This window comes from Anolis carolinensis, chromosome 2 (genome assembly GCF_035594765.1).
Source record: "Anolis carolinensis isolate JA03-04 chromosome 2, rAnoCar3.1.pri, whole genome shotgun sequence".
In the NCBI taxonomy this organism is placed as follows: Eukaryota; Metazoa; Chordata; class Lepidosauria; order Squamata; family Dactyloidae; genus Anolis; species Anolis carolinensis.
This window is the reverse complement of record NC_085842.1, coordinates 281,157,293-281,177,380: the sequence shown is the minus strand read 5'-3', so window position 1 is coordinate 281,177,380 and position 20,088 is coordinate 281,157,293. Positions and strand designations below refer to the sequence as shown.

The 20,088-nt window shown below is 38.1% G+C and overlaps 1 protein-coding gene across 19 annotated transcripts in view; it reads right to left on the bottom strand.

The window, feature by feature from the left end:
• Nucleotides 1–20,088, bottom strand: part of mef2c (myocyte enhancer factor 2C) — a 216,946-nt gene that overhangs the window by 99,701 nt on the left and 97,157 nt on the right. For 12 of the 19 annotated variants that reach the window (XM_016990935.2, XM_062972268.1, XM_062972269.1 and 9 more), the window contains one exon: nt 17,453–17,656. In XM_016990935.2, coding sequence (XP_016846424.1) covers nt 17,453–17,506 — 54 coding nt within the window. In that variant the 5' untranslated portion in view covers nt 17,507–17,656. Of the gene's footprint in view, nt 1–17,452; nt 17,657–19,605; nt 19,893–20,088 lie in introns of those variants that run through there. The other 7 variants (XM_062972258.1, XM_062972259.1, XM_062972265.1 and 4 more) reach the window with 3 other exon arrangements.

Sequence of the window (20,088 nt, the reverse complement as noted above, 5' to 3'; positions counted from 1 at the left end):
CTACAGCTTCTCACCATCAAAGTACACTTTGGGATAAAAATATCTTTAAGACCACTGTTTGTGTTTACAGTGAGGTGCTCCCGAACATTTAGGGAGACCACATAAATATACTACCCAGCACATACTAATTTTCATATGGCTCGTCCCAGACCATTTCAAATGATTTCTTTCCAATACTTTGCAAACGATAATAATGGAAGACTAAGAGTTTACTTTGTAAAAATTTGAAATGTAATCCTAATTGCTCAGAATTTGATTCATTAACATCTGCCCTGAATGCTTTATGTAACTACGTTTCCATTGTTCACTCAGAGTGAAAAGAACTGGGTTTATACATCACCGTTTCCACAGGGAAAGAGAAATTTCAGCATTCTTTTAAAATACGGCACTTATTGCTAAAAAGTCACTGTTTTTTTCTCTCCACTTAGCACAATATCATCATAAATGATTAACATCTCATACTTTTACAATAACCTGTCATACAATCAAATCTTTTAGTGATGGCTGGAAGTTTAGGAACATCAGAAATTATAGAAATTATATGTGAAAGGTATTTAAGAATGAAATTTCTTTTGCATTATTCATACATTAAATAGAAATATATTATTGTTTAATGTATATGAGTAATATATTGTTTTTTAAAAATTGCATTTTAATAACTATACAATTAGTCCTCAGTCTGCTCTATTAGCATCCTACTAATCAGAATGAGCAGACAAGCATTGATTGAGATAGCAGACATGATGTTTAGCTCAGCAAATCTGCTGAGTAGGAAAGACAACAAAATAAATAAATATTTAAATTATTTAAACATTATATCTCTTTGTTTTAGTCCCAAGTTATATTGATTCCCAAATATCTAAGTTTGTACTCATGAAAGAAAATATTATTTACTGAAATAATCAGCAGATAGAAAAATGCCATATTACATGCCCCCTAACTGTCTCAACTTGGCAGGCACAGTCCTTATTCATCCTTAGCTGTCCCACTTTAAAAATACAGTGCGCCCTTGATATCTGCTGGGGCTTGGTTCCAGGACCTTTTGTGGATACTAAAATTATATACAATGGCATAGTAAAATGGTGCCCCTTATATCAATGTCTGCTTTTTGGATTTTTTTTTTTTTGGGGGGGGGGATATTTTGGAGCCATGGATGGTTGAATCCATGGATATTAATTCTGTGCATTATCTCCAACATTTCACATGACATTTCATAGGACCAAGGACCCATGGGAAAACCAGGACCTAATCAGCCAAACAACATAAGAGTATGGTCAAAATGGCAAACATTATTAATTAAGAAGAACAAGCTGGAAATGGCTATGGTACGTTGATTGATACTGCTGTTATTATCTTTGCCTGATACTACTGTTATTCTCTTGCAAATCATATATTTTAAAATATATAAATGAAAGATTGTATGAAATATATTGTGTCATCATATATTTCATTTTTACAATTTATGTATTATGTATCTCTTATAAGGGATTAATTTAACCGCCGGTTTACCAGTAAAACTGAATTACTGTGTCATGAAATGAAGCATGTCTGTCTAAGAAGTGTGTCATCAACATGGAATGTTTGGAAAGCTCTGGTCTAAGAGTACCTGAAAACCAGTTTTCAAAATATCTGAAAAACATGTAGAGACTTGCAGAATCTACTTTGCATGAACAGTCCATACAACAAGGAAACTTCCTTGGAAATATTCAAGAGGCAGAGCTGGGGACTTCAAGCTGGGCATTGAACTCACAGGAGAGGAAGGAGTCTGGAAACAACTAGTGTGTCTGCAGTGAAAATCACTGCCTCTTCCCTAACTATGTTCAAGCATTTCTACATTATGCTATTCTACCACTTACATTTTTAAAAAGTACAGAGTAATCAAAAAGAGGTGTACATCTTTGAATCATAGAATCATAGAATAGTAGAGTTGGAAGAGACCTCATGGGCCATCTAGTCCAACCCCCTGCCAAGAAGCAGGAAATTGCATTCAAAGCACCCCCGACAGATGGCCATCCAGCCTCTGTTTAAAAGCCTCCAAAGAAGGAGCCTCCACCACAGTCTGGGGGAGAGAGTTCCACTGCCGAACAGCCCTCACAGTGAGGAAGTTCTTCCTGATGTTCAGGTGGAATCTCCTTTCCTGTAGTTTGAAGCCATTGTTCCGTGTCCTAGTCTGCAGGGCAGCAGAAAACAAGCTTGCTCCCTCCTCCCTATGGCTTCCCCTCACATATTTGTACATGGCTATCATGTCTCCTCTCAGCCTTCTCTTCTGCAGGCTAAACATGCCCAGTTCTTTAAGCCTCTCCTCATAGGGCTTGTTCTCCAGACCCTTAATGTCACGACCCAGGCGGCAGAGGCACCAATAACCATACACAGAGGCCAGAATCTAACTAATATCTTTATTGAAGGAATATATAAAGTTAATAAAAACAAGTATAGAAAATAGTCCAGAATTAGACCCTTCAGGAAAGGTCAGAATTAGTCCAAAAAAGCAATGTCCAATAAGAAATATTATGGTCCAAAGTTGTAATCCAATAACCGAAACACTCACTTTGCCAAGCAAAGTGAGGGGAGATGACAAGGTCCTTAGTCCATAAAACTTGAGCGTGGCTAGGAAATAACTTGATACTTGAAACAAGGCTTGAACGTGGAACAAGGTAACTAAGAACAAGAACAAGGTCCGTGGAATAACTTGGTAAAATCCGTGAAACAAGGCAAGGATTAGTCCTGGGAAACAAGGCAAAGTCCGTAGGTAAACAAAGGCTGGGAAGCAAGGCGAAGGCTGGATAGCAAGGCAAGGCTTGAGCTGAAGCGAGGCTTGAATCGGAGCGCGCTGTCCAGACACAACTCGCTCCGTAGGCTGACGAATTGACTCCGCGAAGTTGCTACGCGGGCAAAACACCTATATAGAGTCCAACTTTCTCACCAAAGCGGTTCTCTGGGAATCAGAAACGAAAGCTAAACTCTGAGACCAGATGTTAAACTCCTTAAAGATTCTCACGAGAACCAATGTTAATTGGCAACATTCTTAGCTGCTATCCTCGCACTCCTGCGCGAAGCTGAATCCAAACTTCTCTGTTGTTTACAAAACTCCCGGCGCAAGAACACGGGAGAAGTAGGCTCTGGGGTTGTTTGACATACTTCTGGGGCACAACTTTCTTGCAGGTGCAAGGTTTCCAGATCTGCCTGGGAAGGATCTGGCTGAGAGGAATCCAGTTCAGACTGGGAAGGTAAAAAACCCAAGTTTTCATCTTCATCAGGGATTACAATGTCCTGAGCAGGACTACAAGGCCCATGGTTCATCACACTTAATCATTTTAGTCGCCCTCCTCTGGACGCTTTCCAGCTTGTCAACATCTCCCTTCAACTGCGGTGCCCAAAATTGGACACAGTATTCCAGGTGTGGTCTGACCAAGGCAGAATAGAGGGGTAGCATGACTTCCCTGGATCTAGACGCTATTCCCCTATTGATGCAGGCCAAAATCCCGTTGGCTTTCTTAGCAGCCGCATCACATTGCTGGCTCATGTTTAACTTGTTGGACTCCAAGATCTTTTTCACATGTACTGCTGTCTAGCCAGGTGTCCCCCATTCTGTATCTTTGATTTCCATTTCTTCTGCCGAAGTGAAGTATCTTGCATTTGTCCCTGTTGAACTTCATTTTGTTAGTTTCGGCCCATCTCTCTAGTCTGTCAAGATCGTTTTGAATTCTGCTCCTTTCTTCTGGAGTGTTGGCTATCCCTCCCAGTTTGGTGTCATCTGCAAACTTGATGATCGTGCCTTCTAACCCTTCGTCTAAGTCATTAACAAAGATGTTGAACAGAACCGGGCCCAGGACAGAACCCTGCGGCACTCCACTCGTGACTTCTTTCCAAGATGAAGACGACGCATTGGTGAGCACCCTTTGGGTTCGTTCGCTTAGCCAATTACAGATCCACCTAACTGTAGTTTTGTCTAGCCCACATTTTACTAGTTTGTTTGCCAGAAGGTCGTGGGGGACTTTGTCGAAGGCCTTACTGAAATCCAGGTACGCTACATCTACGGCATTCCCTGTATCGACCCAACTCGTAACTCTGTCGAAAAAAGAGATCAGATTAGTCTGGCATGACTTGTTTTTGGTAAATCCGTGTTGACTATTAGCAATGACTGCATCTGTTTCTAAGTGTTCGCAGACCACTTCCTTAATGATCTTTTCCAGAATCTTGCCTGGTATCGACGTGAGGCTGACCAGACGGTAATTGTTTGGGTCGTTCTTTTTTCCCTTCTTGAAGATAGGGACCACATTTGCCCTCCTCCAATCTGCTGGGACTTCTCCCGTTCTCCAAGAACTCTCAAATATGATCGCCAGTGGTTCTGAAATAACTTCCGCTAGTTCCTTCAGTACTCTTGGATGTAGTTGATCTGGCCCTGGCAACTTGAATTCGTTTAGAGTGGCCAGGTGTTCCTGGACAACTTGTTCAGATATTCTGAGTTAAGGAAATGAGTGCATAGTGGATTTGAAAAACATGATTCCCACTTCCCAGGAATGAATATTTGAGAGAACAAGCAAAAAGTGGGGAGATGAGGCAGAGGTCTACCCTTTCAAATGGAGAGCACACATTCAACTGAGGACTTACTAGTTGTTTGCTTAACTAGATCTTTCCTGTTCTATCTCTGCTTAAACTCACATTTCTAAAATATAGAGGACTATATATAGTTATATAGTCCTATATATTTGGTGCACTTAAAAAGGCTATGCTAAGGAAAAAGGAGGAAGCACTTATTCCAGAATTCAAAAGTAAAACCAGTTTACACATTATATATTTTGCTTGAGGCAGAACGCTTCCATGTGCTGACTACCATAACAACAGTTACATTGTCTAGCATGACTTTCCACTCAAATCCTCAGAATTTCGTTCAGATTTTCCACATAAGAAATAGGTGTTTCTCCAAACATCTGGCACTGACATAAAAACTCTTTGTGCAGTCAAAAGGATCCAAGTAACAACAAGATGCTGCAACTATGGTGAGTGTAATCACTTCCTCCTATAGGCATATGAACAGCCAACTTCGTGCCAGATAACCAACAAGTATGTCGAGCACTAGTGACTTTCAGCTGTGTCCCAAGATAGAAATTTGTCCTGTCATGCCACTAGGCACAGAGAAACAGAAAAGACAGCTGAAACTTCACAGTCCACTAGCTCTGGAACATTCAGAGCATGTTCACATCATCCATCAATTATTGCATTTATCACTTCAGACTTTAGCTAGCTAAGAATTCACCTTTAGACTTTTAATACTACAACTGAAATAGCATTATGTGAATGAAAGTAAATCCCCTCAAATAAAGAACTAGCTCTATGTGGCATAGAAATAGCTATAAAAGAACCTGTATGCCTTTAAAAAAAGAGATTAAACCAGAAGAGGCAATTGGAAGCTGAGAAACAGCAGTGGAAATAGATAAAATTTCCCCTCCCACCTATAACTTTTCTATACCAAATTTTCCCTTACTCATTTTTTCCTGCCTGGTTCCAAATGCATAGCTGTGTTTGCAGGTACATGCTTGGAACCTGAAAGAGGAAGAGCAGAAGAGGGAGAACTTGAATTTGAAAAGTTGTAGGAACTTGAAGTTTTCCCTAAACTATCTGTGACATGTCTTCATGGCTACCCAGACTGTTTTGTTTTATTGCATTAAAGCAAGGAGGGAGGAAGCAAAACTAAAGTTATTAAGGGGAGGAGGAAGAGGAGAACTCGATGAGAAAATGGTCCAACAACAGATTAGATCTTTCTAGTGTCAATATGCATTCTCCAACCCCCAGCCCACAGAACCAGTACTGTCTGTAAAGACTTCTGCATCAGAATCTGGTGACCAAAGAGGTCATGGCCCGTTGCTGATGAGGCATTATTTGGTTAATGTCTGGCCACATGCTAGACATGGGAAAGCTAACCAATGCAATGCCTTATGTACTGAACTAAGTACATATGGCCTCTTTGTAGGCAGTGCACTCATAGCATTTTAAACTACTGAGGTGATAACTGCCTGAGCTCCTTTGCTCAAGGCAGCTCAATATATACATGCAGCTTTCATGGTTTTTTTTGCCACAGTCGCGCTGGTGAACATCAGCCCAGGCAAACAGAAGCTTGAGTGATCCTGTGAACCATCAGTGGAAGACAGTTCTCGTGAACGTGAAAAGGTTGACTGCAGGATGAAACACAAACACTGTATATAACCTACAATGACGACCCTGTTTGTATGTTAATTGGAGACAGGGAGGCACTCACATTCTCATTTGTAGTGAATGAAGTTTGACCATTTTCGAAACAGGTCCTCACATATAATGGAACTTTGCAGAACATGACAAAACCATCTTCTTCCACCTAAAAGCTATCCTGACAATTTGTGGTAGCAAAAAAAAGAACAACACTTAGCCATTGTTTATTATTATCTAAAATTATAGCTGAAAGACTGCACCACTCCTAGCTGTAAATGGCTCCATGTAGGAGCAAAAATTACTGGTGAAAGGTAAACGCCACAAATCTCCCAGTGACATCACCCACTTTTGTGGTGATAGTGATGATATAGGGCATCATGTTGTTGTTGTTGTCCCTCCCCTCCCTCCTTTTCCCCAGACTATTCCTGTCTCTCTTTTAAAAATGTAAGAAACTGGCAGAATAATTTTGACCATCCCATAATAACAGTGTTGGTTTCCGCCAAGGATATAGCAGGACAAAAGACTTACTGTGACCTTTCCATTCTTTTGCATCATACAGTGTGAAGCCAGGATAGCTCTGTATTTATTTAGATAAACTGTGTTTATTTAATATATGCTACATAACCTTTCTTGATTTAAAAATGATTTCATAATCATGAAACCCGAAGAAGAAATTTAACAGAGTAGTACTGTTAAATGCTGTTTTCAAAACTTCTTAAAGTATTCAATTGGTTTCAAATATTAGATACAGTACTTGGTTCCCACTTAAATCAGTGGGTCATGTTAATCATGACTAGTATTTCCCATTGTTTACAATGAGATCTATAGGCAAAAAATACTATCCGGACTCAATTCATTACTCTTTCTCCATTTCTTTCATATTTCTAGCTATTTCAGTGCAAAAGGGTTCTTTATTCCAAGTCACAAAATTTTTGAGTGTTTTTGCTAGGACAGCATCCAAGAGACTTATATAAAATTAGTATTACATAAAAAATTACACAGTTTTTTGGAAGAATAAAAAAGTCACTGAGCCTTGTATCTCCACATGAGGGGGACATATGTGTGTGTGCGCTTTTAAGCCTCATTCTAACAAAGGCTCTTTTGCATCCAACTGTACGATTACATTCAGCACCACAGGCTGAAACATCACTAAAGGATTCTCCCTTAACAAATCCCCCTTTGTGCAGTGACCGAGCAGGAGGACCCACTAAATGAAAGGACCTTTAAAAAGAGCAGTCAGGGACACTTCATCAGCCTGCTGCTATGCTCTTATAATCCTTCAGTATAATTCACAGGGACAAGACAGCACAGAGAGAGGTTGCAAAGGAAACCATTGTCCTTCACATAAGCACACTCATCCACAACGGTGGTAGAAAGTACTACTAGAAAGATGCTCCAAAGCTGTGGATGCAATGTACAACATATTCCATTGTCTCCCTGGGGCAAAAGGAAGGTCATTTAAATTGGAAATATTAAGGTGTATGTTGATTATGCAATACTGATTTCAGTAAACATGAATAGGTTTAATAATAAATATGTCAAATAAGAGATGGATGAGTAAATAGAGGGGTTTTTTTTGTTTAGAACATCCTGGTTATGATTCCAATACTCCTCATTCTTTTTCTTCTATTTTTTTGTGAGAATAGTAACCGAGAAAAGAGGAAAGAGTTAACCAAACTTTTCAAGAAGCAATTTCTTAATTTTTCAGATACAGGATTGTTGGCTTCTGTTATGACATTGCCTTCAGAAATAAGAGCAGGAAGGTTTAGCTCAATGATAATTAACTGGTGTTCCAAAAACTGAAAAAGTATACATTTTGGCAGGATACAGCATTGCTTTTCTCACATATTCTAACACTGTTCTTTCTCTCTACATGTTGGATAGATGGAAATGAACTAAAACAGCAGCTTTGCATCACAATGTGAGCGCTTAGGGTACATTTTGTCATTTTCTTTCACTTCATATATTTGCACAGAAACTTTACAACATGCCAGCATGCTATTTTTTGTGCTTGAATGGGAAAGGTGGTCAAGAAGAATGCAGGACTGAATGCGAATTGTTTACGGAAGAGTACCAGAAACATAAAATATGATGTTCTAAGAAAAACATTTTATTTGCTATATATCCTTTGCACTCTCTCTCTCTTTATTTATTTTATCCAGTATTATACAGGCACTGTGTATGATTTTGCATGGTGCACAATAATAAACAATAAGCTGGATGTTTTGGCTGCATTATAGTAAGACTCCTTTGGCAAATACAAATACATGTTTGGGTTGAAAACATGTTTATTACTTGAAACAAAGCTAAAATGTCCATAAGGTAAAGGTCAGAGAATATTTCATTCCCTACTGAACAAGTGGTCAGGAAGCACATTTGTCTCCATTTCCTGTCAAAACAGGAAGAGTGCAACTTCTTCCTCCACACAATGACTTTAGTTTTGCTTCCCACCTCCAGCTCAAACTCCCTCAGGGCCTCCCAAATGAATCCTTAGAAGACAGAAATGACTCTTTCTTCTGACTATGTTTGCTCCAGTTTTTGAAAACCTACTGACGTGGCCTGCTTTTCACTTGACTTGCATGTAGGCACTGAAAATGAAAAGTTATGTGATCTAAAGAAAGTAATTCGAAGCTAACATTTCACATTATGCTCCGGCACAGCTTAGCAATACAAACACCACTAAACTTTATCCCAACAGCCTGAAAAGTGTAATATCTGTCTTCACAATCTTTTTCTTGCTGTTTGGGGGGGGGGGGGCGGGGGGGGGGTAGACCACCAAAAACAGATTCTGATGTATATAAACAGAGATAATCAAATTTAGACAATACTGTATTATAATTTTAACCTGGATCCATATCTAAGGACAATAATCTTATTGTTTAAAACAATGGTGCTCTTACAAAAAACGTGTTCATACATAAATACATCCAGCCAGCCATATCCACAGATATGCATTTGTGAATTCAACCACAAATAGTTCCAAAAAGCAAAACTTGCTTTTTGCCATTTTGCTATATGTAAGAGACACCCTTTTAATATACCATTGTATATAATGGGACTTGAGCATCCACGGATTTAGGTACCCAGAGAAGGTCCTGGAACGAAACCTCCGTGGATAGCAAGGGCCCACTGTACTGGAGCCCTTCCTTTAAAAAAATATGAGGGGTTACTGATAAACGCAATAGAGCTCATTCACAAAAAATTAGTTAAAGTCAATATGATTCAAGTAAGATCAGAACTCCTGACTTCCGAGAATCAATGGCCTCTGGATAATATTTTGAAGATTCAAAGCATGAATTGTCCAATTAAATACTATTGAGGTTTTTTTTTTTTTTTGCTCTTTAAAACTCTATTTTAGATAGGGCATAATTGCTGAAATTCTCAAGAGGAAATTAAACTCAGTTAACTATTGAAGAACTAATTTTAAGTATAAAATGTTTTTAAGAACACAAACTTACAATGCCTTTGCTAAATTAACAATATTGTGCCACCGGAAAAACTAATAAGACATCATGGCATGAGTTCAGACACAAAAGAGGCTGAATCATCTGATGCATTAAGGGGAAAGTGAAGATGGTGGGCATACTCTGTGTGTGGATGTGTGTATGGTGCAAGATATGACTATAGTACGATCACAAACTCGCAAAAAATATACCACGTATAAATAAATTTGCAAGGCATTCCAGTTCAAGAAATTGAACATAGATGAATACCTATCTAGGATACCCAACTCTTGCAGGGTAATGGACAGTTTGCATGACATATCTCACACACAACATTATATCAAATTTTGATCAGTTATTTAAAAATGAATAATAGTCCTCATAAAACTACTTATTCTTGGATGACACTTATGCATATTCAAAGTGGCATTCCTTTCGGTACAGGAGAAAAAGCTTCTTTGAAGCTGAATGCTGCCACCCTTGTATTCAAAATAATGGGATCAGGGCTAATTTAAGACTCATTAATTTCCATGGGAGTATAGCACAATTAGCTTAATCTGGACCCAATCCATCATTGTTTTGCAGTCAACAGAAGCAGGAAAAATCAGTTTTGGAGGGGTTGCAAGGGAAGTTACAGAGCCATGACTAATTGAGGGAGAGAGCCAATCTATGCAATCAATGAAAAGGTTTTAGTGTGATAAGTGATTAGCAATTAGTGAGTGGTGTGATAAAATTAATCAATTTAACCTTTTAAAGTATAATTTACATTATTGAATAAAAGTTTTATTCTGAGTCAGTTTCTCAGTTTGCTGTCCCTATGAAAGCTCACTCTGGCTATTTTTCTAAGATGTCACAGGCTTCTTTGCAGTTTTTGCAGCAACAGACAATATGGCAGCTCTCCTAAAATTTTATCTGCTAAATAAACACTGATTAGTGTACTATCTCACCAGATTTGTTCCAGTAACACACTGATTAAAATATTTATGTTATTTTTCCCTTTCCTAGTGTAGCTAACCTGAAGATGGAACAAAGCTGTCATAAAAGCTTGGGTAAATTGTTGTATTATTTAATTTTGTTATTTGAAACTAGCTTAGTCAGTTGGTGGTACTAGTTTATTATTTTATGAGCTTGTGTGTGATTATACTGAAATAGAAGTACAGTGCAGGGAACAAGTGGATTCTTCTAATGCAGAAGAACAACACTTGTGGAAGAGCCAGTTCAAGATGGGAAGTGCAGTCTTAATTAAAAGATAAATGGGTTGGCAGGATTAAGATTAGGCACAAGTACCACCAACCATCTTTTTTTCCATGTCAGAAGTGACTTGAGAAACTGCAAGTCGCTTCTAGTGTGAGAGAATTGGCCTTCTGCAAGGACATTGCCCAGGGGATGCCCAAATGTTTTGATGTTTTACCATCCTTGTGGAAGGCTTCTCTCATGTCCCTGCATGGGGAGTTGGAGCTGACAGAGGGAGCTCACCCACTCTCCCCGGATTCGAACCTCTGACCTTTCAGTCAGCAGTTCTGCTGACACAAGGGTTTAATCCATTGTACCACTGGGGGCTCAATCTGATTTCAACCATCTGTTAGTACACCGTTCTGTTGGCTAAGATCTACTGGCAGAAAAGCCAAGGAGAGGGAGAAGGGCAAAAGAAGAGCCACATTATGTTATATTCAAACCTTCTTCGGCCCTCACACAAATCAGACTAAAATAAGAGTAGCATTTACACATGAGAAACTATAAGGAAGAGAGGTACTGAGTCTCTTTTTTGCTTCTTAGTCCTTCAAGGAAGAGGCATCCCTCTGACTTCAATAATTTCTGCTTTTATGTCATTTTATACGGAGACACCAAATTGGGTCTGGACATTTATTTAAATAATTTTTAGTTATGCCTTGATATGGAGAGAAACGAACACTTAATTTGTTTCTTCTAATTTTGATTAGAAGCCTTTCAACTTGGAGAAGAACTCTATAGCTTACAATATATTTGTCTATTTCTTAATCAGCAAATGACACTTTTCCTTAACATCAACATTAACAGCTAAGCAGTCAATACTATGCAGTTTTATAAGAACCCACCTACTATAGGATTTTAAAAAACACATTTCCCTCAATTCACTCTCAACCCATCCCTCATTGTTTAACATCTCTTTAAAATGTAAATCTCAGGGTAATAACAATTTTTAGCACTGATTTTTATAACGAATGCTGACAGCCTTTTGGGAATATAGTGTGGCATAAAAATTCTTTAAATAAATGCATTGTAGTGTTATCTCTATAGATCATCAATTGCTACACAAAACTAACTTTTTTGATACTTGTTACCAAAGAGGTAACAGAGATTCTCTCATCTCCAGTGCATTAAAATACAGAAATACTATATTCATATGCTGGGGGAAATGGAAGGAAAAAGGAAGAGAGGCCGACCAAGGTCAAGATGGATGGATGGTATCCTTGAAGTGACTGGCTTGACCTTGAAGGAACTGGGGGCGGTGACGGCCGACAGGGAGCTCTGGTGTGGACTGGTCCATGAGGTCACGAAGAGTCGGAGACGACTAAACGACTGAGCAGCAGCATATTCATATTCAGACTTGTGAAGATACTTGAGACCACACAATTTCCACAAACACTTCCAAATGCAGTTATTATTAAAAACACTTGCATAATGCTGTATTGTAGAATATTCTCTTTTATTTTTATTTGCAGTAAATAAAAATGAATAGTTTCTCCCTCCATCCATATAGTAAATATTACCTTTTAAAGGGGAAGATGAACAATGATACTCACAACCCAAAATATGTCATTTTGGACAGTATCACATGGAGGTCCTTGATGAGATAGCAGGGGGATCCATAGGGCAGTGGGACAAATAGTGGGGCAAATAGTGGGGTAGCAGGGCGAATCTGTCGCCCACATCACCTGCTTGCCCATTACATGCAGTAAAGTGTACCTTTCCAGCGTACTCCCGCACTCTCCCCATGATTTCCAATCTGAACACAGGTAGTCTCCTGTGTTCAGAATTCCCCGCTGTAGAACACTTAGCTGACAGAGCCATCACAGAGTCCCACAAAGTAGTTGTGCATTATGTGATGAGATCTAGTGGGCTCCATGGTGGCTGCATTGGGCGAAGGGTGTGGAATCTGCCAAATATGATGAGGTCCAAAAGTAGACCTGGATCTAGACCAGTGGTGTAAAAAGTAGATCTCATGAAATACATGTAACTCTTATGGCTATTTCTATGCTCAGATGCACTCCTTAGATTAAGAGGTCTGAGAGACAATTTTAGCATATTTAAGTCTGTTTTAGGTCCAGAAGAAACTTTTCCCCCAACAGGACAGAACTCAGATGTTGATTCACAGATGACCACATGTTTGTTTTTTTTAACCTCTCCTGGGCCTAAAAATTGTGATGGAACTGCACCCGTTCCTGTTGGGCCAATGCGTTCTCTTAACCCATAACGATAGCCCACATCTGTCCTAGGGATGATCAAACATTGGGTTAAGTATATATTTGCAACTAGCCTGAAAGATCAAGACCAGCATACTAAAAACTGGCACACCCTGCCACTATTGAAGGTATAGCTAGAGTTGATTCAAGACAGAAAATCACAACATCATGCTTCATGTAATTATTTCATCCTTTCACTAAGGAGTGATTGGTGCATTCATTCATCCCAGGTTTGGTGATCCACTCATGGTTTTATCACTACTTCCATGGCAGCTGTTCTTTGCTTTAGAACAGCTCTCCTAGCTTTGGTAGGAAAATATGAACATGATGCAGCTATGGGAGCAATGGCCACCAAATCAAGAGCAGTGTCACCACTCCCATGGCAACAGACACACGTCGGTCTCTGCTCTTACTCATGCAGCTAAGAAATGTGATGTCTATGCAATATCGGTCCTAATAAAAAAAATACCCAATGCACCTTGAAACTACTACCCCACCCCTGTGCAACCCTCAAACCCTACTAAAGAAGACTTGAAAATAATCTGGAATATATTTTTGGTCAGGATGAAGCACTAAGTGAAGAGGAGGGGAAAGAAATCCGATCACAATGCCATACAGATGCTAACATTATGCTGGATTTAAGGCATGATCATATATGTATTTTAAGGGTACATTATGTAAATGTGTGCCTTTTTAATGAAAAAAACCCCTATGTCATCGGACCACACAATTTCATATTAGTTTTATTGTTATTAATCCTGATGACTAACATGTAATTGTTTTGATTTAATAAAGCAACGAAAGACTCAATAAAAGCATATCTCCCCCCTTTAAAATCTGTGAACATTGTGACACTTAACAATTTCAACCAGGCATCTTGTTTATATAGCTTTCTTTTGTTGCATTGGACTCTAATCCATTATAATCAATTAATAACAGGTAATGAAATCCTGTGATTCTTTTGTGGCTGGTTTGTTAATTTAACCCCAGAACTGTTTCTGGATTCCACTTCTCTTCTTTTTATTTTATAAATGTTGCTAGTAGGCATGCCTGCCTGCATATATAATGCTTTTAATCATGGGTTATTGTGAAGTTTACTTTTCTTTATTTTTATATTTTGTGCACACTCTAAATGCCTCTTGGAAAAGGAAAATTGGGGCACATTGTTTTAGATAAATTAAAAAAATGATTAAAATACAAAAAAGGGAAAGGCATTCAGAGAGAAGAATCAGTTGGAAATATCAGCTAGAGTCCCCCGGTCTTTTGCTTTTGTGCATCTTGGACATAGATCAAGAATGAGTACAGTGTGGCCATGAGACCACACTTTTCCCGTATAGTGTTAAAGGGACATCTATTTTGCCTGTGCATTTCACAGCTCTAACCACAGTCTTTGAATCTCACAGCCCTCCCTGCACCTTCTGCCATGGCAAAATTAGAAATGTAGACAGTTTTGGGTCACCCAAAGGAACGAATAAGTTCCAAAGTGAGGGCATATGGTGTTCTTACAGGATCCTGTGACTTTTATCATTTCAAAGCTACTTCAGTGAGGTCTCAAAATTGCATGAGATATTTTTAGCATAACTAAAAAATCTTTCAGAGAGCACATGATTTTAGGGTTCTTTAAATATATCAGAGGCCCTGAAAATCTCAGATTCTATTTAAAAACTAGTCAAACAATTCAAACATTCATATGTTAAAGAGGAAAAAGACTGAGAATGCAATGTGGAATTTATGGTGTTATACAGTCAAAGATGGTAAAATTATGATCCTATTTTAATTTATTTACCAACATTAAACACATTTTATGAGCTGCTGGGTTTTGCTCATGCTTTTATGCTCGGCTAGAGCGAAACAGAAACAGTGGATCGCATGGTTGGCACCGCCGTTATGAAAGAAGAGAACATATGTCATTTTTCAGGTCACAAGGGAAGAACAATCTCGTTTCCAGGTAAGGAAAGAAAGTCCATTTTCCTATCAATATCATTGTCGTCATACAGCTGGGGAAGGTTCAGTGAACAACCTGTACAAAGATAAGTAAGCTAGTCTCCTTGATTTAAGAAAAGATAAGCAAATCTGTAGTTTCCCCTTGAATTAAAGGGGACTTAAAATGTGAATCTTTGAATAAACCATGCCTAGTGTAATTTCTCCTTGCACTGGGTGGAAAGAGATTGAGAACTTAAGGCTATAACAATTTGGTACTCCAGGGGCCCTTACAAAGAATGCAATTGTACTACCCTGATTCCATTGTAACTGCTCTGATTCCATCTTATGGGATTCTGGGATTTGAAGTTTAAGGAGGGGTATTTCGAATTCTCAATCAGAAATCAGATTGATTTAGATTACAAATGAAACATTAACAAGATTATTTTAAACAAAACTCGCTTTTAGGCACACTTTTAGACAAACTGCTAACATGTACATGGCAGTAACTATCACATGTTTAATGTCTTTTGCTACTTCATTTAAAATTGAAATGCTGAGCTACAAGCAGTTAAAACAAATATGAAACTTTGATACTGAAAGAATTATGGCTTGACCTAAGTAATATGTCTTAAATATCATTTTCTGCTTTATTTCAAACTTGATTTTCTGTCACAAGGAATCCAAATTATATTTATATGTTTTCAAATTTCACATGTGGCTCACTAGAACATTCAACGTGAGATTTTCAGAGACTGGAAAAAACTACTACTTCTCAACTTTTGCAGCCTGTTTTGCCAGTGGTCATGTTGTCTGAAGATTCTGGGCGAGATAGTAGCACACGCAGATCAGCAAAGGAGCTTCCAGACAAAACTTGTATCTAAGATTTCGGGCTGTGATATGGGTTCTAGTGGTGGACTGAGAACTGTCTATAACACCAACTGATGCAGATTAAACGCACAGTGTGATGTGCCTAGACTTCTCCACAACACTATGGAGACCTCATGAGGGTATATTTTCTCAGCAATCTTCTTACAAAAATGGAAATATACATCTCTACAAACTACCTTGAAATTAAGTATGCAGCTATTATCGGCCTGGAATTCATGCACAGGCCAACAATTTGCCACTCATTCCTCGGTCTGGATTAGAGCATTTAAGATCTAACAAGACAACATTAACCATGTGGGACAAATCTGCATTATCTATAAAACTTAACTAAAATGTCACTACTTGTCAGCAATATTAGAGAGGATTTATAACACACATTAATAAATTGCTTCTTCAACAGGTAATAATTTGCACTGTTATTTTGCTGCTGTGATTTTTAACACATTTGTCTTGTGGTATGCTTACATTTCTGTTTGGAATGTATGGAAATATGAAAGAGCATTTTTATTATAAGACAAAACTAGAATTTAAGGAATGAGAATATCACCTTAAAAATCCAACTTTTGGTTATAGGTTTCTGATAATTTTGAGCATTTTTAAAGCAGGATGCAAACAAGAATAAAATTATCTGTTTGATGAAGCCCACCACACACCACTATTAGCAGATGTGGGTTATAAAAATAAATTTTGATTCTGCCATTGTCAATGACTCCAACTTGAGCTATGACAGTTTCAAAACTGAAGTTATTTTTAATATATTAGAAGAATCCTTATCTACAGTCTCGTGTGAACTATTTGAGTTTTTATCAGGTCACAGAGGTAAACCCAATCAAGATGATACACAGTGACAGAGATCACAAAATCCGCTTGCTCAGCTTTAAAAAAATGTGTACAGGCATGACTCCATGTGTACACTACACATATCTTTTCAGCAAAGAGATCTTATAGCACATCCAGTCTTGAGTGCTGCTTCTTAAATTGTGGGTCCTGATCCACAATGGGATCCCCTTAGCTCAATGCTGGGGTCACAAAAATTTGGCAAAAGCAAAAGGTTTCTGAAGGCCACCCATTTACACAAATCTGTAAGCAACAACAGGGGAATCTGCAGAAAATGATTCAGCTATATTCTACAAAAAGGAAAATTAGCCTATTTAGGAAAGCTTTGCAAATGCTGATTTATTTTCAGTAAATGTTTAATTTTTATACCTGAATGCTTGGGGTCATGTAAAAATTTATTGGGTGGAAAGAGGTCACAAGTGGAAAAGTTTAAGAAGCCCTGTTCTTGGGGACACTATATTAAGTTTATAATGATTTCTTTTTTCTGCAAGTCCCATTGAATTCAGTAAAATTTACATTTGGGTAGTTATGTGTGTTCTCACACTGTAGAACTATTTGCAGAAGATGCAACAACTTACATGAGAAACTTTTAAAACTTTCTAGAGCAACATGTGACACCCAAACATCTTGTGTGACAAATATGGGAATGACTTACAGCCCTTATTGAACATTAAGCAGTAGACAAAGACTTAAGCCATGATCAGATAGTCCAGCAATGTTTCTGCAACTTACCTGCCTGTTACGTTCATCCATAATCCTCGTGATCTGAATCTTTTTTCTCCCCATAGTCCCCGTTTTTCTTCTCTCGTTCGTTCCTGCACTTGTGTATTTTCTTCTTCTCTTTCCTTCCTCTTTCCTCTTTCCTCTTTCCTCAAACCAATCTTTTTTCTTCAGCACTTCCACAACTCAATTCACAGACCCCGGCATCCGTTCCTGCTAAGTACACACAAAAAAGCAAATTGTTAGGAGTTACTCAGACAAAATCTTAACAGAACAAGTCTACTCGTTATATTTTACCAACTGGCCTGGTTGCAGTTTAGTATGTAGAACTGCCACATAGGCAGATAAATTGGTGAGGAATTCAATAATTGTTAGGCATTGCTATTTCTATGACTCCAAGCTAGATTGTTGTTGTCTTTCTTTGTCATTATATCATTCCATCCTAATGACTGTAAGGCATGCTCATTTCAATGCAAAATATCCACCTATCAAACAACTTAGAAGGTATAAAAGGAAGCAAGCTTTTAACACACCACTAAAAAACCAAAACAAATTATATGTTCTTATACCCCTAAAAGATGCCAATTTCTTCCTTTCTGTAATACTTCCTCAGAAACATGAAAAATTACCTAAATCAGGGAGTTAATGAAGCCTTCCATACCTGTGTAAGCTAAGTAATCAAGCTAATTCACTTTTGAAGGAAAACAGAAGAAGTGATAATGTTTCTTATTATGCAAATAGGCCAGAACATTATTAAAGCATTATTTGATATATGAGAAATGTCAGCTGAAATTTGAATCTTTTAACCTTATATTACATTTTTCTTTAAAGAGGAAGCATGCAGAACTACTGCACATAGAATACTTCCAAAAGAAAATTTCTCTGTATTTCCATCATATTTAATAAATTAGTCTAGATTCCAATCAAAAATAAACAGAGCACTAGGGGTAGTTGTTAATAAAATGTGTGCATCAATCTTTGACACAATAGAGGAAAAGAAAAGAAAACAAGTAAGTGCACTGTGAGAAAGCCCAAGAGACTGTTAGTAATGTTTCACAAAATTATCAGAAACCACAAAATTAATGGCAAACTGTTACAAAACACTATATAAAGAAATAAATGAAGTGGCAAAATATACATCTAAATCCCAGTTTGCCACCTATGTATAAGAAGATAATAGCAAGCATCATCCCAATTTATTATAGTCTTAAATTATTTTTATTAAAACTCAACTTTGTAAAACAACATGGAATTTTCCCCCAAGAAATATGCCTATATGTATTACATCAAAGTCTTGTAAGCTTCCTAGTACAGTAAAAAACTTCAGTGCTGTCTTATTTTTTCCACACTATTCTTTCTTGGTACAATTATTTTATAATTCAAGATGAGGAAGAAATTTACCATGCTGCTAGTGTTTTCTCTGTTAATTGCTGGCTTGTTCTCTTATAAGTACCTCATAAATTCTTCCCAAAATTATGTAACATTCACAGAAGTTCTGACTTGGAAATTCATTACTTATCTACAGAATTTTATTCCGTTAGAATAAAATGTACTCTAATTTTCAGCTCTTCCTTCATTTTACTTGGCACAATTAATTTTATATCACAATTTTGTAAACTAGGATCATTAGAAAAAATACAAGGAACACTATTGCTGAACTCGGTGCATTTCAAAATTATATACACTGTATGGCTATAATACATATTAACACCAAGTCCCATCAAGCTCAATGGAGTTTACATCTGAATAAACATGCATACATTTAAGTTAGCTTTCTGCCTTCTGGTTGGCATTGTGACTTTATAATACCAGGAAAGCAGATTTACCCAGTTTCCTAAAACAGTTAGCATCAACTCATATACCATTAATGAGGCATTTCTGCCGGAAGACCCATATAAAACAGTTAAGTGACTTTTATACAGTTCTAGTTGACACAAACTTATCCAACCATTTTACCCCCGAAGCACAGAATGAACACAAACACGGCATTTAAAGCAAGCACTTTCATTTTTTGAAAAATCCCATGTAGGCAAATTTTGGAAAAACTAAAGTTTCTGGCCTTTGCCAAAGCATGTCTGTGTTATAATCCCTTGCCCCTCAACTTATTTGGGTTGAATTGGTTCCTTGGATGCTGCCCTGCCACCCATTTGAAGAGTCAGGCTTACCTCTGATATAAAAAGCCAGGTAATTCCCATGTACGTGCAGGACCCAAAGGAGTCTAACAGGCTTTCTCCACAACAGTAAGCCAATAGACTAATCCACAGCAAATGCATATGGAACAATTTCCCTTCCTTTCATTCACGTGGAGCCCAAGGCACTATCGGCTTATGGCCCCTGCGCCTGCCCTAAGCTCCTATTCTATTGAGGGTGGAAGGTCAGAGTGGACAGATTAGAGACGTAGTGACAGGGTTAGCCAGGATGAGAGCTGCTTTACAGATCAGGACTCTGAAGCTGAATGAGAAAAAAGAGGGGGGGGGATTGGGGGGAGGAATCACTGAACGCTGACAGTCTTGTCTGTTAGGACATGCTTGCAAAGCCCCCGGTGAAGTAACAGCATGGCCAGTCCCTCCCACACAACTATCAGTTCCACATTTCAAACTGAGTTTTCAGAGAAGAAAAGTGGGGAGGGAGGGGGGAGAGAAAGAAAG